Consider the following 24,961-nt stretch of genomic DNA (forward strand, 5'->3'; position numbering starts at 1 on the left):
AGGAGGAATGAGAGAATGGGAGGAAGAAAGAAAAAGAGGCAATCGTGGGTTGTAAACCTGAGTCTGGTTGTCAGGATTATGCAGGAAGTTCTGTGTGCTTACATGGAGGAGGGACGTCTTGGTTCACACTTCCGCTCATAGCCTTCCTGGACCAGCTTGGACATCCCCTGTCTCTGTGGTTGTTGAGCTATTCACTTATTGGGGTGTACTTTGTCTTATGTCTCTTCAGTTCTTGTAAGACATATGTCTTATGTCTCTTCAGTGGTCAGTTCCAGTGAAGTGAGTCTCTGGCTTGTCCATGCTTGAGACTAATTTATTTTCTTCCTTCCTGTCCTCCTCTCTCGCTCTCTTTCTCTCTTTCTTTCTTCTTTTCAGAGTCTCACTCTGTCACCCAGGATGGAATGCAGTGGCATGATCTTGGCTCACTGCAATCTCCGCCTCCCAGTTTCAAGCCATTCTCCTGCCTCAGCCTCCCAAGTAGCTGGAATTACAGGCGCCCAGCTAACTTTTTGTATTTTAAGTAGAGATGGGATTTCGCCATGTTGGCCGGTCAGGTCTTGAACTCCTGACCTCAGGCAATCCACCTGCCTCGGCCTCCCAAAATGCTGAGATCACAAGATTACAGGCCTGAGCCACTGTGCCCTGTTGACTCGTTTCGTTTTCTAAGACCACCTTCCTCTGTGATCATTTGTCGGGGCTCAGACTTCATCCTTTCCTCTGAAAGTCTGCATTGGCATCTGTCACAGCACGGTGGCTCTAGCCTGTCCTCACAGTTTGCCCTCCTGCTAATTCTGCTCCCTCCCCACCTGCATTGTAAGTGGAGCTGTTTATGCCTTGCCTTAACTTGGGTCAACTGAGAATGGGGAGGCTTAGACAAGGCAGTTTATTTTGGAAAGTTATCCCGGGGAACAGAAGTGGAATTAGAGCAAGAGAAGAAGGAGAGCCAGTCCAACAGTGAGTTATGGGGCTGGCTTCCACAGTGCAGCTAGAGCTAAGCCTCAGCTTCCACAGTGCAGCTACTAGAGCTAAGCCTCACTGGGGACTCCCAGGCACCTGCAGAGTGTGCTTCAGAATTCTCTACTCGAGAACCAGCAGCAGGGAGCGCAGTATTCCCCATGGGCTCCCATCCCCCATGGGTCAGCGTTTGTTCTAGAGCTGGAAAAGCCCTCACTATTTCAAGTGTGTATTTGCAGGGACTGAGTCTGATAATGGGAAGTATTTTGACAGGCAGAGCAGGCTTCCCCACGCTTCACAAGACCAGCAGCAGCTGAGAAACAAGAGGTCCTCAGCGCAGCTGACGCTAGGACTATTGGGCCACACCTGCTGTGACCGTCCGCTGCACACCGTGGCTGAACCGATAAGGTGGCCTGAGGCCCGAGGGGATGTGAGATGCAGCATAAATGGTTGCCCCGACCCCTCCTCTCTCCCCTTCCGGCATCAGGACTGTTGTGTAAGAAGGAACATTTTTTTTCTCATTTTTGGAGGTTCTGAGAGGGCTCGGAGATACTGAGATGTCACTTCTGCTTCTTGGTCTTCCTGGGAGTCTTTTCAAAACTGCGACGGACAGGGGCCTGACGGGAGTGTCTGGTTTAGATGCCCACCGGGAAAGACTGAGACCTCCATCTGCTGGTGGGAAGACTTCCCGTTAGGCTTCAGTAAATCCTCTGTCTTTCTGTCCTGTCTTCCATAAGAGTTTATGGATGAGCCTGGTATTCTCTCAGGCACTGCCAGTAATAATAATGGCATCTCACATGTATATAGAGCTATTTTCAGAGCGTTCTCCCTGAACCAGCAGCACCAGCACGTCCGGAGAACTGCTGATTCTTGGGTCCCACCCCAGACCTTCTGAAACAGAACGTCTGCGGGTTGGGGGTAGCAATATGTGGTTTTTAATTTTTGTATTTTTTTTGAGGCAGAGTCTCACTCTGTCACTCAGGCTGAATGCAGTGTCATGACCTTGGCTCACTGCAACCTCCGCCTCCTGGGTTCAAGTGATTCTCCTGCCTCAGCCTACCGGGTAGCTGGGATTACAGGTGCGTGCCACCATGCCTGGCTAATTTTTGTATTTTTAGTAGAGAGGGGGTTTCATCATTCTGGCCAGACTGGTCTTGAACTCCTGACCTCAGGTGATCTGCCCATCTTACTTCCCAAAGTTCTGGGATTACAGGTGTGAGCCACCATGCCCGGCCACGGGTCTATGTCTTAATAAGCTCTTTGGGTGATTCTGAGGCGTGCTGAGGTGACGGGGCACTCCGTAGAGGCCATACATCTTTCCAAGCCTTCTAATTATTGCATATGTTGTTACACCTGCATGAACTCAGCTAATCTTCACAACAGCCTATGTTGTATACTCTCACCATTTTGCAGATGAGGAAACTGAGATACCAAGATGACACAGGACGTGGTAGAGGCAGGTTATGAATCCAGATTGTCTGACTCTAGAGTCTGCTTTTAAAAAACCACTTTAACTCGTTTTAAGTGTACAATTCGTTGGGATTAAATTACATCCATATTGTTGTGTAACTATCACTACTGTTGATATCTAGTTTTCCATCATTCCAAACTGAAGCTCCATATCCATGTGACAATAAAGCCCCACTTTCCCTTCTCCTGGCCCCTTGTAATGGCCGTTCAACTGTCTGTCTTTATGAATTTGCTTATTCTAGGCACCCCGTTTGTGTTTGGCTTATTTCACTTAGCAGAATGTTCTCAAGGTTCAGTGTTATAGCATGTGTCAGAATTTCCTTCCTTCTTAAGGCTGAATGATATTCCATCACATGTATGTGCATGTGTTACATTTTATTTGTCCATTCATCTGTCAATGGACATTGGGTTGTTTGTGCCTTTTGACTGTTGTGGATAAAGCTGCTTCGATTGTTGGTGTACATGTCTTTGAGTCCCTGAAGATTCTCTGCATTTTACCATCATACTATGCACGTTGCTTTGCAGGCAATGAGACTTCCCATCCTAGCGCTTACTTGTAGGGAGGAAAAAAAGTTAGTTTAGGATCTCTGTGGAAAACTCTTCCTCCGAGTGGATAAACTGATGCAGGCAGTAAAGTAAAAATTTAGGAGCATATAGACATTCTTTTCCACTTTGAAGATATAAACTTAAAGTAAATCTTATTAGTTTTACATGTCAGAAATCTCCTTCCAAAAGTAGCTAGCTGAAAAATGGTTCTCCAGCAGTGATTCTCAAGCTTTTTGATCTCTTTATACTCTTAAATATTTTTGAAAACTGCAAAAAGCTTTTGTGTGATTTCTGTTGCTATTTGCCATATTAGAAATTAAAACGGAGAAAAATGTAGAACAATTCAAACAATTTCATGCTGTTAGCTTTTGAAATGATGACGTCATTGCATGTCATGTAGCCTTGGAAAAATGCCACTGTATGCTATGAGAGAATGAGAGAGAGAGGCAAATAACTTCATGTCACGAAAATAGTTTTGACCTCCAAAATTACGTACAGAGTCTCTCTAGGGTGTCACAGGGTTCCCAGACCTTACTTTGAAAACCAAAGTTCTAGGCTTTAGGCAAGAAGACATCACCGCCTACCCCAGTCACATACTTCACCTGAAATGTAGCTTTTATGGGTTCACATTAAATTATCTTAATTTTAGCTTAACCATAGATGTTGTATGTTGCATGCACATTCTTTTTGAAGCAAATTAAAATTTAGAGAATTTGATGGACACTTTTTGAAAAAATTACTGCTACTTGAGCTAGGAATTGACTATTTCAGAGACAGGAATTTTTTTTATTCTCTGAACTGTGAGTTTCATTTTAGGATAACTTGGCTGGGCTGTTTCTTTCGGGAAACTTAAATGTTAGTGTCTTGATTTTTTTTTTCTTTGGCTACCAGTTAGGAGACTATTCTAATCTCTTGTCTGGCAAGTATAGGCCTGTCTGCCAGTCTTCAGGGGACTGGGTGGGTTCAGAGGGTGAAGGTGGTCTCAGCATCTGGGCGTTGGATGCCAGCTGGACATTGCCTGTTGGTTCTCAGCTGTGTCCCTGCTTTGCTAAGCTGCTCCCATCACTGCAGGGGCTGGCTCCTGGACACTGCATTTTCCAGCATCCCTTGGTGGCAAGATTCTGATATTGATTCTTCCAGTAAGAGATCTAGAAGGCAAAGAGAAGGAGAAGCCACTTTGCTATTGTAGCTGTGGCACCGATGTGAGGTTTTCCCAGCAGCTTCGAGTGTCCTGGGACATGGCCGCCTCAGTGCTGGGGATCTGATGGCATCTGTGCAGTTTCTGGTGATGCTTGTACGTCCCGATTTCCTGAACATAAGCAGTGATTTCTCCGACTGTGGCTCTCACTGCCCTTCCTGCGATTTTGTAAGCTTTTAATTTCCTGTATCAAATCTCTTCCTGCCTGTAATACCTAGAATGGTGTCTGCTTTCTGACCAAATCTGGATTGACACACATGCATTCCCTTGGTCCCCGTGTATTCAGGGTGGTGTCCCTATTCTTTTTGTTTGTTTGTTTTCGAGACGAAGTTTTACTCTTGCCGCCCAGGCTGGAGTGCAGTGGTGTGATCTCAGCTCACTGCAACCTTTGCCTCCTGGGTTCAAGTGATGCTCTTGCCTCAGCCTCCCCAGTAGCCGGGATTGCAGGCACACACCACCATGCCCAGCTAATTTTTGTATTATTAGTAAAGACGGTTCCTCCGTGTTGGTCAGGCTGGTCTTGAACTCCCGATTTCCACCCACTTTGGCCTCCCAAAGTCTGGGACTGCAGGTGTGAGCCGGCGTGCCTGGCCAGTGTCTCTCTTCTTAACTGAGCCTGTTCTTCCCTGGGCTGAGATCTTTGTTTTCACCTGCTTCAGAGAATCACTCTCCAGTTGTTTGCCAGGAGAGGGAGGTGGGATCTGGGGCTCTGACGGCTCCATAGAAACCCTTCTCTTTATTTTAGCTCCTTCACCCCATCTTCCAGAGTTATCTGGAACTGCCAGTTCTGGAGTCCTTTGGCCATTCCGGGGTGTAGATCAGGTTGGATCTTGGCTTTCCCCTGTGCTGGCCTAGGAGTCAGCTCTGTGGCTTGTCTTAATCTTTTAGCTTCCATTTATCTGCACTCCAGCTCTTTAAAAAATCCCTTTGCTGCCCTTTGATTGGGGTTTCAGAAAGGAGTGACATGGATGTCTGTGTGCCATCTGCCCTGTGTACCCTGAAGTCCTGCTTTTCTAAAATCATAATCAAGAAGTCACTTGTCCCTTTTGGACAGTAGTTAATTAACTCTAACCTTGTACCAGTTTTAAAGCTTTGGGATGTAGGAGGTGATGCTGACCCTGTCAGGAAGGCTTTTTCGAAAAGCTCGTGTTCTCTGCTTGTTTCAAATCTGGACGTCTGTGAAACCGTGAATTCGCTCCCCCACCATTCCTCTTCCTATGGTCTGGGGCTCAGTTAGAGGATTGCCCCCCATTCCTCTTCCTATGAACAGTTAGAGGAGCAACCCCCATTCCTCTTCCTATGGCCTGGGGCTTGGTTAGAGGAGCGCCCCCCATTCCTCTTCCTATGATCTGGGGCTCGGTTAGAGGAGCACCCCCCATCCCTCTTCCTATGATCTGGGACTCAGTTAGAGGAGCACCCCCCCATTCCTCTTCATATGATCTGGGACTCAGTTAGAGGAGTGTCCCCCCCATTCCTCTTCCTAAGATCTGGACTCAGTTAGAGGAGCACCCCCGCATTCTTCTTCCTATGATCTGGGGCTCGGTTAGAGGAGCACCCCCCCATTCCTCTTCCTATGGTCTGGGGCTCGGTTAGAGGAGTGCCCCCCATTCCTCTTCCTATGATCTAGGACTCAGAGGAGCGCCCCCCCATTCCTCTTCCTATGGTCTGGGGCTCAGAGGAGTGCCCCCCCATTCCTCTTCCTATGGTCTGGGGCTCGGTTAGAGGAGCACCCCCCATTCTTCTTCCTATGAACAGGGGCTCGGTTAGAGGAGCCCCCCCATTCCTCTTCCTATGGTCTGGGGCTCGGTTAGAGGAGTGCCCCCCCATTCCTCTTCCTATGATCTAGGATTCAGAGAAGCGCCCCCCCATTCCTCTTCCTATGATCTGGGGCTCGGTTAGAGGAGTGCCCCCTCATTCCTCTTCCTATGGTCTGGGGCTCTGTTAGAGGAGCACCCCCCCATTCCTCTTCCTATGAACAGGGGCTCGGTTAGAGGAGCCCCCCATTCCTCTTCCTATGATCTGGGGCTTGGTTAGAGGAGCGCTCCCCCATTCCTCTTCCTATGGTGTGGGGGCTTGGTTAGAGGAGCACCCTCCATTCCTCTTCCTATGATCTGGGGTTCAGTTATAGGAGCACCCCCCATTCTTCTTCCTATGATCTGGGGTTCAGTTACAGGACCACCCCCCAATTCCTCTTCCTATGATCTGGGGCTCAGTTAGAGGAGCATCCCTACCATTCCTCTTCCTATGATCTGGGGCTCGGTTAGAGGTGCTGCCCTCTCTTTTAGTGCCCCAGGTTGAGACATGAATAGTATCATCTGTTCTATCTCCCTCTCCTTCTTTTTATTTTTAAAATTGTGATAATATACATATAACATAAAATCTACCACCATAACCATTTAAAAATGTCCCGTTAGTGACATTTCAGTGCATTCACACTGTTTTGCAGTGATTGCCGCTGTTTTCAGAACTCTTTTCATCTTGCAAAGCAGAAACTCTGTACTCATGAAACAATCGCCCCCATTTTCCCCCTTTCTCAGCCCTTGGCAAGCCCCGTGCTACTTTTTGTCACTAATATCTGGCCACTCTGGTGCTGTGTGCCGGTGGAATCACGCAGTGTGTGTCCTTTTCGACTGGCTTGTCTTGCTTGGCGTCGTGTCCTCAAGGCTGATGGTGCTGTTGCGTCAGTTTTCTTGCTTTGTCCAGCAGGATGGGACCCTGCTATGTGTGTAAACCCAGTCAGCTGCTGGGGACACAGGTCGCGTCCACCTTTGGCTCCTGTGAATAGCTCTGCTTTGAACAAGGCTGGCTTACGGTCTCTCTTAGCATCACATCCCATTTCTCGCCAACGCCTAGTACATCCTCCTCTGTCCCTTGCACTGCTGAGGCTCAGGTCCTCATCCCCTCACGCCTGGACGCTTAAAGAAGCTTCCTAACAACCCCTTGCTTTCCCTTTCAGTCCACCACACTGCACTCTCAGATATCTATTTTTTTTTTTTTTTTGAGACGAAGTCTCGCTCTGTCACCCAGGCTGGAGTGCAGTGGCGTGATCTTGGCTCACTGCAGCCTCTGCCTCCCAGGTTCAAGCGATTCTCCTGCCTCAGCCTCCTGAGTAGCTGGGACTACAAGTGTGCACCACCACACCTGGCTAATTTTTGTACTTTTGGTAAAGACAAGGTTTCACCATATTGGCCAGGATGGTCTCGAACTCCTGACCTCGTGATCTGTCTACCTCATAGATTACAGAGCAATCCCAAAGTGCTGGGATTACAGGTGTGAGCCACCACACCTGACCTCAGATAGCTTTTAAAATAGGGGTCTGATCATATAATTTTCCTGGCTTGAAATCCTCAGTGGCGCCATTCAGACTTTTCTGACATGGGACATCACCTCCGTTCACCTTGTTGATGCAACTTTCCTGCCGTCTGCACACTCTCTGTCCCAGTGGGTTTTCCATTCTCCAGGTGCTCCCTGCCCTTGCCCTCCATGTGCTCACTCATGCACCTGCATTCACAGGAACGTGTTTTCTCAGCCTTCAGCCCCCCAGAAAAGCCCTGTTGGTCCTTTAAAGCCAGCTCAGGTGTTCTCTGTGAGGACTTGTCCCACCCCAGAAGCTGAGTTGGATATCTGTTTTCCTTTGCTTTCTCTTTATATGCCTCTGTCATGGGTGGAATACAGATGGTGGAAGATGTGGAATAGCTGAGGTCTTGGAGAATTAAAAGGAAAAGAGTAGAGAACTGAAAACTGCACCATTTGTGAACCTGTGCCATTAAGCCTGCATCTTTTCTGATTTTCTTTTTTTATTTTGAAACAGTCTCGCTCTGTTGCCCAGGCTGGAGTGCAGTGACATGATCTTGGTTCGTTGCAACCTCCGCCTCCTGGGTTCAAGTGATTCTCTTGCGTCAGCCTCCCAAGTAGCTGGGATTACAGGTGTGCGCCACCATGCCTGGCTATTTTTTTTTTTTTTTGGATGTTTAGTAGAGATGGGGTTTTGCCATGTTGGTCAGGCTGGTCTTGAACTCTTGACCTCAAAAGATCCACCCACCTCAGGCTTCCAAAGTGCTTGGTTTACAGGCATGAGCCACTGTTCCCAGCCTAATTTTCTCTCTCTCTCTCTCCCTCTCTCTGTGTGTGTTTAAAGATCATGGGCATATATTTTAGAACAAAAAATGTTATTAAAAGTAGCCAATTTGGTATTTTCATGTTATCTTATTATCTGAAACATCATAGGTTTAACCCTTGGAAAGCAGGGAAAAGAGTCTTGGGTGCTTGAATTGTGTTTCACATGTTGTGATTCTAGGGCACTGGGTACAAGATCTCACACGGGGCCCTCAAGGAGATGACGGAGGGCTGGGCTCTGTAGTCGCAGGTCAGGCCTCTGTCTGGTCTGTTCAGTGTTGTGGTGACAGTTAGGACTCCCCTTGTTCCCGTGCACAGGGAAGATGTGAACGGGGCACCTATTTTTCGGGCTAGAACATCAGGAGAGTGCAACAGTGACAAGAATGTAATGAATCTGAATGTGCCTCTGGACGGAGATGTTGCTTGAGGTGCAGATTCGTGCGTGCTTCATGTGGTAAGATTGGAAAGGAAAGGCTGGGCATGGTGGCTCATGCTTGTAATCCCAGCACTTTGGTAGGCTGAGGCGGGCAGGTCACCTGAGGTCAAAAGTTTGAGACCAGCCTGGCCAAGATGGCAAAACCCCGTCTCTACTAAAAATACAAAAAAAATTAGCTGGCATGGTGGCGCATTCCTATAATCCCAGCTACTCAGGAGGCTGAGGCAGGAGAATCGCTTGAACTGGGAGGCGGAGGTTGTGGTGAACTGAGATCGAGCCACTGCCCTCCAGCCTGGGCGACAAGAGTGAAATTCTGTCTCAAATAAAAGAGAAGTAATTTACATATTGTGTCATAATTAATTCACATGTTGTAATTCACATATTGTGTCATAATTAATTCACGTATTGTAATTCACATATTGTGTCCTTTGCGGAAAGCCGCTGACCTGCTCCTTTGGAGGTGCCATTTGGGGCAGGTTCTGCCGCGGAGGGTCCAGCCTGATCTTTGGAGGAAGCCTCAGTGGCGTGGGTCCTCTCTCTAGGTGCCTAGCTTGCTGGACATGGCTGATCGGGGTGAGTGGGCCGTGAGGGCTGCTGTGACTTGCAGCCTCTTCACCAGTGCCTTGGAGCCCAGCACGTGGGGTCTTGCCATTGCTTTTGTCAGGGAGCTGTCAGTCTGGAGTGGCCGCTTCCAGGGACGCCAGCTGTCCTGCATGTGGGGGGTGGAGCTGGCAAGGCTGCCGGAGCCTCTCTCCTGCCCCGAGGGAAGCCTGGCAGGGCGCCTGTGCCAGCTGCTTACCTGACTGGGGCTGCTGTCCTTTGCCTGCTTCCCTCCTGCTTCCCTTGAATGCAACAGCCTCAAAAGAAAGAGAAACTGCTCTTTTCCCCAAGCCCCCTCGACAGACAGCGTGTGCTTGCCGACAGCCGCCCACCTGGCTCCTGCCACCAAAACGACATCTGCTTCTCAGCAGCGCCAGGCAGCCCGCAGGGGGCTGGACTGGCCGGGGTTCAAACCCACCCCACTTACTACTTCGTGGCCATGTGACTCCAGCTTCATGTCCCTGAATTCCTGTGAGCCTTGGTGTCCCCTCTGTAGTGCCTTACCTTGCTGGGTGGCTGTAATCACAGTTGTTAAGTTAAACCTATCTCACTGCTGAAGTAAGGTTCCCTCCAAGAAGAAGATGAAATGGCATTATGGAGTCTTGGGGTTGCCAAAGAGACATCTTTTACTTGGCAATTCTGCTTAAGGCTCTACCCAACAGTGAACGCTTTTGCTGGCCTTTTTTTTTTTTTTTTTGAGGCGAAGTCTCGCTCTGTCGCCAGGCTGGAGTGCAGTGGTGTGATCTCAGCTCACCGCAGCCTCTGCCTCCTGGGTTCAAGCGATTCTCTTGCTTCAGCCTCCCAAGTAGCTGGGATTACAGGCGCGCGCCACCACGCCCAGCTAATTTTTGTATTTTTACTAGAGACACTGTTCTACCACATTGGTCAGGCTGGCCTTGAGCTCCTAAGCTCGTGATCTACCCCCCTCAGCCCCCTCAAGTGCTAGGATTACAGGCATGAGCCACCACTCCCAGCCTTGCTGGCCTCTTTGATGGGAACTCTGTTCCTGGCTATTATTCATACTCAAATTCAGCTCAGAGGGATGGGCTACGGGTTAGCCTGGAAATGCAATCTTCATGTTTCTCAGGGGGATTTTATCCTGAAGAAAACCATCACCTTTTAAAAATAAAAATAAGCAAGGACTATAAAAGGTATGCTGTTGGCAAGGTGGTTTCACATGTTCTTTTTGTACGTGTAAGCTGGGAACCGCTGCAGGGGCTCCGTTCGGTGTGCTCAGATGCCGATGGCTTCCATGTCACCCACCTGTCTTGAGAGTGCTGCAGGAGCTGAATCTCGTGCCCTGCCCCCTGCCCGTCCCCAGCTGCGGTGGGGGACAGCATCCTCCTTGCTCAAAACAGCCAGAGGAATGATTCGGTTGATTACTTTCCAAAAAAGTTAACAAACGGTGCCTCAATAGAACAGTACATTTGTAGTGGAGTGAAAACCTAGTTGTTGAGACTCTGCCTTTACCTCTGCAGAAAGGAAGACATTCAAAGCCAGAGCAGGCTGGGGGAATCATTACTGCGTTCTCATTTTGACATTTGTTTACTAGAGGTGTTTATATGTTTTTAGAGGTGGGATCTCCCTGTGCTGCCCAGGCTGGCATTGACCTCCTGGGCTTCAGTGGTCCTCCCACCTCAGCCTCTGCGTAGCCAGGACTGCAGGTGCACACCACCGCGCCTGCTGCTGCATGAATATTTGTTGATTTCTGAACATTTCCTGGCCACGCATATGGTTTATCAGTGTTTAGCAGCAAGGCCTATGATTATATGTGTTTGTTCTTTCCTATCTCATTTATGTGGACACATTTACTTCACTGGACCTGCTGTTGAAACCAGGATTTTGGATTTTGCGACTATTGTGTTCTGGTAATTCTGTTTTACTGGTGACCTGCTATTTAGCCTGTTTTCTTTCTTTCTTTGTTTATTTGTTTTCTGAGACAAGGTCTCACTCTGTGGTCCAGGCTGGAGTGCAGTGGTGCGATCTGGCCTCACTGTAACCTTGACCTCCTGGGTTCAGGCAGTTCTCCTGCCTGGGCCTCCCAAAGTGCTGAGATTGCAGGCATGAGCCACACTGCGCCTGGCCCTGCTTTCTGATACTGCTTTTTCTCTGTTACATCTCCCACTTCTGTGCGCTGCATGCTTGCTGCCCGTGGTCAGGAATCTTGCTTGACTTTCTTACCACTCATCTGCTTCTTATGTATAGGCTGCATTTTAAAGCTCTTGTCTGGTTTGCTCTAGAAGTGAGTGCATTGGAGATCTGTGCTCTGGTTATGGGAACACTCATGTCTGTCCTTTAGACATGGAAGTACCTGAGAGGTTAATTAATAGGTAGGTGGCTGCTGGATGAAAGCAAAAGTTGAGCAGAGACAGGAGGGTGGTCGTATGGACTCAGTAATGACTTAGAACCGGCAGGAGTTGTCCTCACCTCCACCCTTTCCACATGCCACTACCTCTAATCCAGCTCCAGGCCTACTGCACTCTCTCCTAAAATCATATCCTGGCCGGGCACGGTGGCTCACGCCTGTAATCCCAGCACTTTGGGAGGCCGAGATGGTCAGATCACCTGAGGTCAGGAGTTCGAGACCAGCCTGGCCAACATGGTGAAACCCCATCTCTGCTAAAACTACAAAAATTAGCCAGCATGGTGGCACACATGTGATCCCAGCTACTCGGGAGGCTGAGGCAGGAGAATTGCTTGAACTCAGGAGGCGGAGGTGCAGTAAGCTGAGATCGTGCCTCTGTTTTCCAGCCTGGGCGAAAGAGTAAGACGTTGTCTCAAAAAAATATAGTAAAATCAGGCGGGGCACGGTGGCTCATGCCTATAACCCCAGCATTTTGGGAGGCCAAGGCAGGCGGATCATGAGGTCAAGAGATTGAGACTAGCCTGGCCAACATGGTAAAACCCTGTCTCTACTAAAAGTACAAAAATTAGCCAGCGTGCTGGCACACACCTGTGATCCCAGCTACTCCAGAGACTGAGGTACGAGAATCGCTTGAACCCGGGAGGTGGAGGTGCAGTGAGCTGAGACTGTGCCTCTGTACTCCAGCCTGGGTGAAGGAGCAAGACACATCTCAATAAAATGAAATGAAATGAAATAAAATAAAGTAATATTCTGGCACTGCCCATTTCCCTGCTTCTGCCGTCAGCCCTCGTCCCTCTTCCCCCTGCTGCCTTCCCCAGGCCTTGTTTAGACATCTGGCCTTGTTTAGACAAAGGCTACGTGGAAGAACCTCCTTCGATGATGGAATTGTTCTGGGTCTGAGCTGTCCAGCAGGGCGGCCACTAGCCACGTTTGGGTGTAAAGCACTTGAAATATGGCTGGTGCACAGAGGACCTGAATTTTTAATGTAATATAATCTAAATTTAAATATTCACGTGTGGCTCTCCTGTTAGACAGCATGGGTCTGGACTGTCAGGAAATAAACTGGTCTCTCAACCGTTTATTTCCTGACCCCTCCATAATTCTTTTCCCCATAGCCAGAGTGAAAGATGTAGCTGAGACTGTGGCACTGCTCACTTTAGAAGCCTCCAGTGGCTTTGCCTCTGCCCGGGGTGCACCCTGTTTGTTCTCCCTGGCATGTGCCCCGTTCTCCCTGGCGTGTGCCCCGTTCTCCCCCACGTGCGAGGCTTCCTTGAGCTGACCTTTGCTGCCCTCTCCTGTACGGCTGCCAGCTTGTGCTCTCCAGCACCCTGCTGGCTTTCTGTTCCTCAGAGCAGTAGCCACGCTCTTTCTGGAGTTGGGACCTTTGCACGTGCTTTTGCCTCTGGAGAGGGTGCCCTCCCTGCTTTGCTTGCCTGACTGCTCGTCATCTTTGAGGTCTCAGCCTCCTGGAGACCTAGCCCTGCCCCCCATCTGCATAAAGACCCCAATCCTCAGGCTCCTCTTAACACTGCTGGAAATGATCTTCCAGGTAGCCCTCTTTACGAGGATGTGAATGTCACTGGGGTGCCACCCAGGCGGGGTCCTGTTGTCTTGCATTGAGGGACTGAACACACTCTTGCCCACACCCCTGGAACCTTCCTCAGCCTCTAGAGAAGCATCAAGGCCTGACTCTCCTGGCTTCTTTTCCATTCTCCACGTTGGCCATGCCCTTCTGCAAACATGAGTGGCAGCCACTGGAGTAGAGTGCTCTGATTAGTTTCATTTTTCCCAGGTATAGTCATAGTCTCACGTGCCTCCCTGAGGTTACACTCCCTTTTTTTTTTTTTTTGAGATGGAGTCTCGCTCTGTTGCCCAGGCTGGGGTGCAGTGGTGTGATCTTGGCTCAGTGCAACATCTGCCTTCCAGGTTCAAGCGATTCTCCTGCCTCAGCCTCCTAAGTAGCTGGGACTACAGGCGCACGCCACCATGCCTGGCTAATTTTTTTGTATTTTTAGTAGAGACAGGATTTCACCATGTTAGTCAGGATGGTCTTGATCTTCTGACCTTGTGATCTGCCAGCCTTGGCCTCCCCAAGTGCTGGGATTACAGATGTGAGCCTCTGTGCCTGGCCTCCACTCCTTATCACCTCTATGTTGCTTGTTTCAAGATTTCCTCAGCTACAAATCTCAAGGTAATCTCTTTTTAATCTTAAATTACTGACCGGGTGCAGTGGCTCATGCCTGTAATCCAGCACTGTTTTTTTTGAGACTGAGTCACCCAGGCTGGAGTGCAGTGGCGTGATCTCAGCTCAGTGCAACCTCTGTCTCCTGGGTTCTAGCTATTCTGCCTCAGGTATGCGCCACCACGCCCAGCTAAGTTTTGTATTTTTAGTAGAGACGAGGTTTCACCATGTTGGCCAGGCTGGTCTTGTACTCCTGACCTCGGGTGATCTGCCCTTCTTGGCCTCATAAAGTGCTGGGATTACAAGTGTCAGGCACTGTGCCCAGCCAATCCCAGCACTTTTGGAGGCCAAGGTGGGTGGATCACTTGAGATCAGGAGTTCGAGACCAGCCTGGACAACATGGCGAAACCCTGTCTCTACTAAAAATACAAAAAAATTAGCCAGATGTGGTGGTGCGTGCCTGTAGTCCCAGCTACTCGGGAGGCTGAGATGGGAGAACTGCTTGAACCCAGAGGTTTAAGCATGGTGGTGGGCACCAGTAATTCCAGCTACTTGGGAGGCTGAGGCAGGAGATTCCCTTGGGCCCTGGAGGCAGACGTTGAAGTGAGCCGAGATCGCTCCACTGCATTCCAGCCTGGGTGACAGAGTGAGACTCTCTCAAAAATAAAAAATAAAAATCTCAAGTGATTGCCACCATGCTTTACTTTGGGCAGGGGAATATGTAGCTGCCATAAAGCTATGTGCTTGGGTGGCTAAAGCCTAAGAAAAGCCAGGTTTGAGAAAAGGGAACATCTAAATACATTCAGTTAACAAACTTTTACTTATTTTTTAATTAAAAAATGAATCTATGTTCCTGAAGAGAAATTCAAAAATGCCAAAAGACAATGGGAAGAAAACAATTCCCACACTGTCTCCCCATGCTGAGATCACATCACGCACCAGGAGGAGTGTGCATGCCCTGTATGTTATAACATCATACACCATGTACGTGTCTTCTTGTCAGTAAATACTCATCCACAAGTTAGTTTTAAGTGGCTGAAGCATGTTACATTTCATGGAGGTAGCAGAAGTTATTCAGCAAATCCGTTCTTGGGCATTTATTTGGGTTAATTCTTGTTACAATGACAAGCAGCTCATTTGGTTAACTTTTTTTCCTGTCCCCTCTTTTTTCAGTCGATGTTCTAGAAAATAGCATGTTCTGGTCTTCTTGACCTTCCTTTTGCAAAGGTGTGTGAGTCAGTCTTCCCGTGGTGTCCGTGTGTGAGTCGTCCTGGTGCGGGTTTGTTGTGATTCCACCTGCCTACGTCACGTTTCTCTTTGCAGCCATGACCGCTTGTTTTCCACAGGAGACAGTGTCGTGTGGTTATAAGAACAGGTGTCATGCAGCGGCTCTTCCTGGAGCACGTGGTTGCCATAAGCTCACGCTCCCTTCCTGTCTTCCAGTGGGGAGGCTGGTCGCCAAGAAAACATCATAAACAGAATTCTCTGGACGCCTACCGATTGACAGTGTTGTGTATTTTTATTTAAAATGACTGTTGTTCACTTGCTACTCAGAAACATGTTGCAACCTTGACCTGTATATTTGCCACGGTTTTAATGTTCTTTGAAATGGCAGGTGATTTAAAAGAAGTGACTTTGTCCTTGCCATTACTTCTGAATAGTCACTAGAGTGACACACTACAAAGCAGTGGATGAATGGCTACGTATATACTGTATGTATTTTGGAATGCTGTGAAGATACGATTTTAACAATACATGGGCTTTTAATGCTGCCCCTTTCTTGCAGTTTGACTGTGGGTCGGAAGAAGTCAAGGGAAATCATTATAGAGCCCTGTGCAGAATTTCTTGACGTTCTTGTGATTTTTGGATGTCAAAGTCCTGCATCTTGGTCAAGATTCTGGTTAGTGCATCACGAAAATGATTATCAGAATCCTATTTAGCTTAAGATTGTGCATGAAACTGCACACTGGTCATTCTGGTCTGGGTGCCCTCTGAGCACGGGAGGCAGGTAGGGTCCAGGTGGGATGGGTGTGCAGAGAAGGCAGCCTCTTTGCTGAAGAACTGGGTGAGACCAGCTTGGTGATAGCAGGTGGGAAAGCTGGGGCAGTGGGGTTCAAGTGTCCAAGCTGCTAAGAGGGACTTCAGCCAAACAAACCTGAAAAGCTAGTATTTCTGCTGGTGCCTCAGGCCGGTTTTCTATGTGTGGCCATGAGTTTTATTTTGAGAATTCCCACTGCTTAGTCATGCCAGAGACTTTAAGTGGAACCTCTACTATGAAACATTTTAAATTCAGATCGGGAGGGCACTGAGGAATAGTTTGAGAGAGAGAGACCAAATAACGAATGGTGAGGTGAAAACTCATTCATCCCACAAAGGTTTGTTTGATTCTGCCCTGTACCAGGTACTGTTTTTGGTATTCAGTAATAAATGATACAGTTCTTCTGCCTTTGAGGAGCATATGTGTATTTCAGCTTCTAAAGGTACTGGCACCAAACTGCAGGAAGGTTGGGTTTCTTACAGCCATAGATTTCCGTGGCATGACACTGGGTGTAAAATAAAAGCAGATTTAGGGTCAAGGACCGTCAGAACAGGGGCTGAGCAGGGAGCTGTGGGAATCGTTTCTGGGTGGGGACTGGCAGAGTGTGGGGGGTCTGGGAAGCGCCACGTGAGGGGCATCAGTGTGGGCTGCTGTGGAGGCTGCGGGCCAGACCTCTGTCCTGAAGGCCTTTTAGGTGGTGCTTTCCTGGCAGGTGAGACACTCCTAGACTTGGGCAGAGTTCACCGAGCCCTGGGCAAGTGCTGCCTCAGGTGCGTTGGCTGACTTGCGACACGGAGAGTAGTGTTTCAAAATTTCCTTTTTTCCTTTTTTTTTTTTGAGACAGAGTTTTACTCTTGTTGCCCAGGCTGGAGTACAGTGGCACGATCTCAGCTCATTGCAACCTCCACCTCCCGGGTTCAAGCAATTTTCCTGTCTCAGCCTCCCAAGTAGCTGGGATTTCAGGTGCCCACCACCATGCCCAGCTGATTTTTGTATGTTTACCAGAGATGGGGTTTCCCCATGTTGGCCAGGCTGGTCTCGAACTCCTGACCTTAGGTGATCTGCCCGCCTTGGCCTCCCACAGTGCTGGGAGTGTGTGAGCAGTGGGTCTGTTTGCCTAGGACATAGACCTGTTTGGGTTTTTGGAACTTAAGGTGTGTGAGTGGGTCCCTATCTGGCTGGAGCTTTGAACTAGTCATGTGCAGTGGGACCATGTATCTTTCCTTAACGAATGGAAACAACAGGAAACAAAAAACAAAAACGGCCTCATCTGTGGAGACAACAGTTGGAGAAGCACCAACTGTGGGAGGTTTCATGGCGAGAGGCCCGAAAGTCAGGCAATAAATATGAAGCCGTTGATCACATTCCAGTTTATTTCAGGCCTTTGTCAATGTGCAGACTTCCCTACCTCAGGTCATCAGCATCTGTTCTTTTTTCATTGGTTATTTTTCTACTTACATATCTATGCACATTATATATACTTCTTTTTTTTTTTTCAGATGGAGTCTTACTGTGTCACCCAGGCTGGAGTGCAGTGGTGTGATCTCAGCTCACTGCAACCTCTGCCTCCCAGGTTCAAGCTATTCTCCTGTCTCAGCCTCTCGAGTAGCTGGAATTACAGGCCCCCGCCACCACACCAGCTAATTTTTTGTATTTTTAGTAGAGATGGGGTTTCAACATGTTGGCAGGCTGGTCTCAAACTCCTGACCTCTTGATCCACCTGCCTCGGCCTCCCAAAGTGCTGGGATTACAGGTGTGAGCCACCACGCCTGGCCTTCTATAAACATTTCCTACACACATTACACACAATCATAAAAGTGTCTTTTTAAATAATGTTGCAGTATTTTCTTGTGCTTATATGCCACAATTTCTTAACTTCTCTATTTGGGGCGGTTGGTACCTTATTTTATTATAGATAGTGCATATGTGAATATTTTGGTACAAATTAGTGTTTTTTTTTTTCCTCCTTCTTTTGGGCCTGTACCTGAAGGGGAAATACTCTGTCAAAGTGTCACTGTTTTTTTGCTCTCTAGGAAGGCTGAACCAATTTATATTGTAGAAGAGGATATACAGGTTTTCCCTGCAGTTTCAGGCTGTGCAATTTTAATGGTTTTTGCTGGTTTATGAGGCATTTACCTGTGCCTTGAGATTGTCTTTGTATGCTTATTTAAGGAGGTTGTGAGGATGTGATGGTTTGATTTTCCTATTTTCTCACATTGGAAACCAAATGGTCTTTAAAAAAATTCTCATTTGAAGTTGAATGTTGACATCTTGTGATTCATCAGTCTTTGCATAGTTTGGACACACGCTTTATTTACTGTACTTTATATCTCTCCCCATTCTCTTGCTTATTATTTGTTTCATTGCATTTTGTGGTGCAAAACTTATTCACTAGTGTTTACATTTTTAGACTCATCATCTCTGATGAGATCCTTAAGTTATTTGGCCAGAAATTATTTTCTCTTTTAAAAGTGGGTGAAGTATATTATTCTGCTGTTTTTCGTTTTGTAATTGCTTATTTCTTGGATCTATTTGGACCTTATTACAGTGTTTGGTATAAGATGTAGATCTAAGGCTGGGTGCAGTGGCTCACGCCTGTTATCTCAGCACTTTGGGAGGCCAAGGTGGGCAAATCATGAGGTCAGGAGTTTGCGACCAGCCTGACCAACATGGCGAAACCCCGTCTCTACTAAAAATACAAAAATTAGCCGGGCACAGTGGCGCACACCTGTAATCCCAGCTACTCAGGAGGCTGAGGCAGGACAATTGCTTGAACACAGGAGGCGGAGGTTGCAGTGAGCTGAGATCACACCACTGCACTGTAGCCTGGTGACAGAGTGAGACTCCGTCTCAAAAAAACAAAAACAAAAAACCCCAAAACTTCTTCCCTTCATAAATTACCCAGTCTTGGGTATTTCATGATGGCAGCGTGAGAACAGACTCACACACTGTCCTTTGATTCTTGCAGTTGGATTTCTCTGCTGTTCTGAACCTGCCGGATTTCTTGGCTGCCCCTTTGTCTGCATGGAGGCATGCACTTCGCCATGCTTTCTGGAGTGGTGTTCTCAGTGAGGAGGTGGCTGAGTGGTGATGTGGCTGAGGGGTTGAAACTGTGAGAAGCGGCTTAGCTCGATGGCGGGCTGTATAGCATTCTCTGTGCCTTGTCACAGGCAATTTGGAGAGTTATCCACATAGACTTTTTATCAGGATAGAAGGAAGCTGTTAGGAGCACAGGCTGTGGGGTGCAGACTCTGTGTGTGAAAAACAGTCTATGACAGAACCAATAGTTAGACATTAATAGCGCAAGAGAGAAGAAAGCACAGACCATTCGACTGGGATGTGCATTTGTTCTGTATGTGATAGGTTTGAAAGGGGTTTCTGTCCTAAGGTGCCCTGAATTTTTGGAGCTCCTGGTGAGTCCGTCGGGCAGTTCCTCCCTGTCAGCATTGCCCATGTGGAGAGGCACACACTACCTCTGGGGCCCGTGTTGGTATCCGGTGGAACGTGCCTGGTGTGTGCGTGTGTGCGTGCGTGTGTGTGTGCGTGTGTGTGTGTGTGTGTGTGTGTGTGTGTGTGTTTTTCTTGCTCTGTTGCCCAGGCTGGAGTGCAGTGGCATGATCCCAGCTCGCTGCAATCTCTGCCTCCTAGGTTCAAGCGATTCTCCTACCTCAGCCTTCTGAGTAGCTGGATTACAGGCGCCTAACACCATGCCTGGCTAATTTTTGCGTTTTTAGCAGAGACAGGTTTCACCATGTTGGCCAGGCTGGTCTCGAACTCTTGACCTCAAATGATCCACCCACTTCGGCCTCCCAGAGTGTTAGAATTACAGGCCTGAGCCAGTGAGCCCGGCCACTTGTTGATGTTATAATGAAATCCTTCCTTACGTAGTTATTCCTCTCTAAGAGTCAAAGAATTTTTCTCTTTGATAATGGACTTAGTGACATTATCAAGTGACTACAGAAATTGAGAGTGAATGTTTGGTGTGGTAAATTTCCATCAAATTTCCTAAAAACTCTTCACAATGAAATTAGCAAAGGCTGTGATTACTTAAGAAACTATAAACTCTTGGATTATAGAGTATTTCTATATTTTTCTTTAGAAAAATGCTGTCCTGGCCAGGCGGGGTGGCTCACGCCTGTAATCCCAGCACTTTGGGAAGCCGAGGCAGGTGGATCATGAGGTCAGGAGTTTGAGAGCAGCCTAGCCAAGATGGTGAAACCCCGTCTCTACTAAAAATACAAAAATTAGCCCAGCATGGTGGTGGGCGCCTGTAATCCCAGATACTCAGGAGGCTGAGGCAGGAGAATCACTTGAACCCGGGAGGTGAAGGTTGTGATGAGCTGAGATCACACCACTGCACTCTAGCCTGGGCAACAGAGCAAGACTCTGTCTCAAAAAAAAAAAGGAAAAAAAATAAGAAAAATATTGTTCTTGAACATTTTTGTTCTTCCGATTGCTGATTTCTTGGTTCTTCTACTAGTTGCCTACTGTTTTTTTTTAATCTTACAGTGAGTTTTTTTTAATCTTACAGTGAGAAGCCTAGTGTTTTTTTCCAACAGGTTAATATTTGTTACCCCCAGTCTGTGTGGCTGTCAGACTCGTTTATTCTTCCTTTTGCTTGTTTTCCCCACTTATAAAATGATTCAGATAATGAGATAATGATAATTATCCCATAATACAGAATAAGCAACATTTATGTATTGTCATATAGCACAGAAAGCACTTTGGTGTATTCCATCCCCTGTAAATTTCATGCAACCCTGTGTGGTGGGACATGATTGCTACGGCCATGTTATAGAGGAGAACACTGGGGCTCAGAGCCCCATATGGCCGTCCGTCTCAGGCCATAGAGCCAGCTGGTGACAGTGCAAGACCTCTATTACAAATCCCATATTTTCCCGAGTCAATCTTCTGGTTTGAATCCTTTGACTGAATTACATTTTATCGGAAGAGATGGAACTTTTTAAAAAAATTACAATATATGATGTTTAATTTAATGGATTTAATGAATAATTGACTCATAGTGAAGCAATATGTTTTTCTTAAGAGGTCTATCTATCCAAAGAACATGTTTATTTGGAAAACTCTTTTGAAAATGCTTACCTAATCTGTTGATCAAATGAACGTAACATGTTGTCTCTAGTTGAAGGACTTTTCTAACTTTATTTAAATGATTTCATGTAAAGGTAGAAAAGTTATCCAGAAGAACATGCTATATTATAATTATAAGCTTCTTGGGATGCTATTTTTTTTTTTTTTTTGAGACAGGGTCTCTTTCTGTCGCCCAGGCTGAAGTACAGTGGCACAATCATGGCTCACGGCAGCCTTGACCTCCCTGGGCTAAAGCGACCCTCCTACCTCAGCCTCCCGAGTAGCTGGGACTACAGGCTGGCTAATTTTTGCTTTTTTTTTTTTTTTTTAGTAGAGACAGGGTTTCTCCATGTTGCCCAGACTGGTCTTGAACTTCTGGGCTCAAACAGTCCGCCTGCCTCAGCCTCCCACGGTGCTGGGATCTGGATGTTATTTTGAAGTCGAGCTTTAAAAATGTCATTTGCAAGTGTTTGTTGCTGATGTATAAAACTGCAGTTGACTTTGGTCTAGTAACTTGTATCCAGTGATCTTGCTATATCCACTCACTGCTCTTACTAGTTGTTATTTTCATTAGTTTGTAGCTTTGTAGATTCCTCAGAATTTTTCCATATGGACTATATTGTCATGAGCAAATACAGACCATTTTATTCTCCTTTGTTTGTGATCTTTATACCGCTTATTTAATTAGTTAGTTTGCTTACTGCAACGTATATGCTACAGTAAGAGGCTTGAGTTAATGCCGCTGAGTGTTTGCACTGTGAGAGGACTCTTTACAGCCTCACTTAGAAGTTCTAGATACAATATTGGAGAATTTTGTTATTAGAAAATTGTTTAAATTAGCAGTCTTTATTGGAGTTTTAAACAGTTATTGGAATTTTAAATAATTTTATTGGAATTTAAATAAATTTTAAGCAAGATTATTGGAATGTTAAACAATTTTCAAATATATTTTGGTAAACGTCAATGTCTGTTTTGAGATTGTGTTTTGTGCTGTACTGAGATGCACTGTCAGGAATTTTGTAAGGCATTTGTTGGCAATTTTGACAGGTGTTCAAAAGTGAGTTTTACATTTTTAATTATTTATTATTATTTTTGTTATTTGGAGGGGTGAGACTAACCATAGCTTGAGACAATCCACTTCCTTGGAGGAAAGGATGGCTAATTTTGTAGCCTAAGTTTGCAGAAAAGCATGTTAAGCAAAGTGAGAGAAAATGAGGAATGAAATTGAGATAGAAAATCAAGTATCTAAAATTCAAACGTATCCTTGACTGTTCATTGTCGCAATATGTCTTTAACTAAATAACATTCTGTGCTTTGAAATGTGGCACGGAGGGGTAGAAGGAGAAAGATTCAAAGCTGACTCCAGCACTTCCATGCTATGCGCTTGGGTAAGTGACTTATCCTTAGTTTTTTGTTTTTTTTGATACTGTAAAGTAGAATACTAAGCAGCTTGCAGTGGTTAGCATTGGAAATAATATACATATCCATAGGCTGCACGTGGTGGCCCACACCTGTCTCCCAACACTTTAGCAGGCTGAAGTAGGTGGATTGCTTGAGCCCAGGAGTTCGAGACCAGCCTAGGCAACGTGGCAAAACCCCATCCGTACAAGAGATACAAAAATTATCTGGGTATGGTGGCATGTGCCTATAGTCCCAGCTACTTGGGAAGCTGAGGTGGGATAGTCTTGAGCCCAGGAGATTGAGGCTGCAGTGAGCTGGGATCCATCCTGCCATTATACTCCAGCCTAGGTACCAGAGTGAGATGCTGAAGAAGAAAAGAAAGAAAGAAAGAAGGAAGGAAGAAAGGGAGGGAGGGAGGGAGGGAGGGAAGGAAAGAGTATACATGAAGCATCAATAAGATGCATGATAAGATTTGAGCCTTTATTAGGTACTTACTGTTATTACAGGTTGAGGATCCCTCATCTGAAATGCTTGGTACTAGAAGTGTTTCAGATTTTTGATTTTTTTTGATCTTGGAATATTTGCATCACAGTTACTACTTCAGCATCCCTAACCTGAAAATCTGAAATCTGAAATGCTCCAAAATCTGAAACTGTTTGAACATCGGCATGATGGTTTTAACAAAAATGCTCACTGAAGCATTTCAGACTTCCGGATTGGAGATGTTCAACCTGTATTTATGTGTTACATTATTATAATTTATTCATGAATGCTACTGAATGTCATGTGTCACCTAAGGAAGGGAATAATACCTTTGCAGAACCTTTCCTGCTAAAAGGACCTAAAACTTTGCATTCCTGGAGACTTGCACCAATGAATGAGGAAGAACGTTGATTAATGTTACAGTGAAACTTCTGCCAACTTTCCTCTATTGTTCTCTTCCTTTGCCCTGTTGTCAGACAAGCATGTTCATTTCCTAGCGCCTCTGTCTCACCTCGCTGTGGACATAGACGGCATTTGGGAAACCATGGCTCGGCTGTGCATGAGCACTGGGAGCCCAGGGCTGGGGCGAGGCCACCGCTGTGGGTGTCTGTGGAGCTGCTGGAGGCTCTTGGATGATAGCTGCACCCTGGTGGCCCTTCGCCACGCCTGCCTGCCCTGTTGGCCTTCCTTCCCTTTCCCTCTTTCTCTATCTGACTACCTGGCTAGGTGTCCTTGGCTAATATACTTTTTCTCTTTCTTTCAGAATTCTGAAGGCGGACTCTATATATGCATGAATACATTTTTGGCCTTTGGAAGGGAACATGTTGAAAGACATTTTCGAAAAACTGGACAGAGCGTATACATGCACCTGAAAAGACACGTGCGAGAGGTGAGAGCCACTCCGGGCGGGCCTCAAGGCCGCTCCTGCCCCGCTGTCTCGCTGGCTTTCTCTCCTGGGGCTTTACGCTGCCCACAGCACTTATCATTCTGCTTGATGATGAGAAACAGAAGCAGCACAGTTTACCAGATCCAGAGATTCTCCCGGACCTTATCTTAACCAGCTTTATTTTCCTTCCTCTTAACTTCTGATTGGTGTTTTTAAGAAGACCTGGGTTGACTAATTGGACAAGAAAAAAAAAAAAAAAACTAGGTATAAAAATATAGAAAAATACAGACACATTCATGGATCCAAAAATCAGAAATAAAAACATTTCAATGTTCTTGCTTCAGATTTGTTTTGTTTTGCTTTTTAGCACAAGAAATAGTTTCTTTAAAAATTCAAGTTCCTTTTGTCCCTCTCCCTCACCAGAGGTAACCACTGCTGTGAACTTTTTCTGTGTCATGCATTCCATTATGTTTTATTAACAAACGCCTATTCAAGAACAATCTATAGCATGACTTTATATGTTTTAGAGATGTGGGTAAATGCTATCGTACTCTTAAATTCTTGAAGAGTTTTCCCCTCAGCATCCAGAAGTTTCATTTCTTTTGGAATCTGTCCATGCTGAGGTACATCTGGACGTCTTTACTTCATTTTAATAGCGGTTTGGGTTTTCATCTTGTATCTTGTAATTTATTCTCTTTTCCTCTTGATGAACATTTAGAATGTTTCTATTTGTTGCTACTGTAAAGAATGCATCAGTTAACACTTTATATTCTTCTCCTAGGGGCACATGTGCCAGATTTCATCAGGAAGTAGGTCTGGAAGTGCAGGCTGGTGTTATGCTCATGTTATGTTTTACTAGACAGTGCCAAGTCTCTCCCCAAAGTGGTTGTACCTGTTTACACTCTGATCTGCAGAAATTATGATTTCTCGCTTTCCCACACCCTCACCAACCCTTGGTCAGAGTTCTGTTTTTGCCAATCTAATGAGTAGGAAGTGGCATCTAAATATGTGGCACATTTCTTTGTACTTTCCATTCTGGTTTTTTCTTTTTGGATTTGCCTATTTATATTATTGGCCTATTTCTTTATGGATTTATCTTTTTCTTATCAGAGTGATGAGTTATTTTTACATTCTGGATACCAAACCTTTGTTACATACTAAATTTCCTTCGAGTCTGTGGCTTGTCGTTTTACTT

General features: G+C 46.4%; 1 protein-coding gene across 4 annotated transcripts in view; it reads left to right on the forward strand.

Moving 5' to 3' along the window:
• The window catches only part of USP13 (ubiquitin specific peptidase 13), a 129,967-nt gene that overhangs the window by 4,579 nt on the left and 100,427 nt on the right, over nt 1-24,961 (forward strand). For 2 of the 4 annotated variants that reach the window (XM_003734800.6, XM_035273659.3), the window contains exon 2: nt 23,644-23,769. In XM_003734800.6, coding sequence (XP_003734848.1) covers nt 23,644-23,769 — 126 coding nt within the window. Of the gene's footprint in view, nt 1-15,467; nt 15,580-22,273; nt 22,385-23,643; nt 23,770-24,961 lie in introns of those variants that run through there. The other 2 variants (XM_035273660.3, XM_035273658.3) reach the window with 2 other exon arrangements.

The sequence above is a fragment of the Callithrix jacchus genome, chromosome 15 (genome assembly GCF_049354715.1).
Source record: "Callithrix jacchus isolate 240 chromosome 15, calJac240_pri, whole genome shotgun sequence".
In the NCBI taxonomy this organism is placed as follows: domain Eukaryota; kingdom Metazoa; phylum Chordata; class Mammalia; order Primates; family Cebidae; genus Callithrix; species Callithrix jacchus.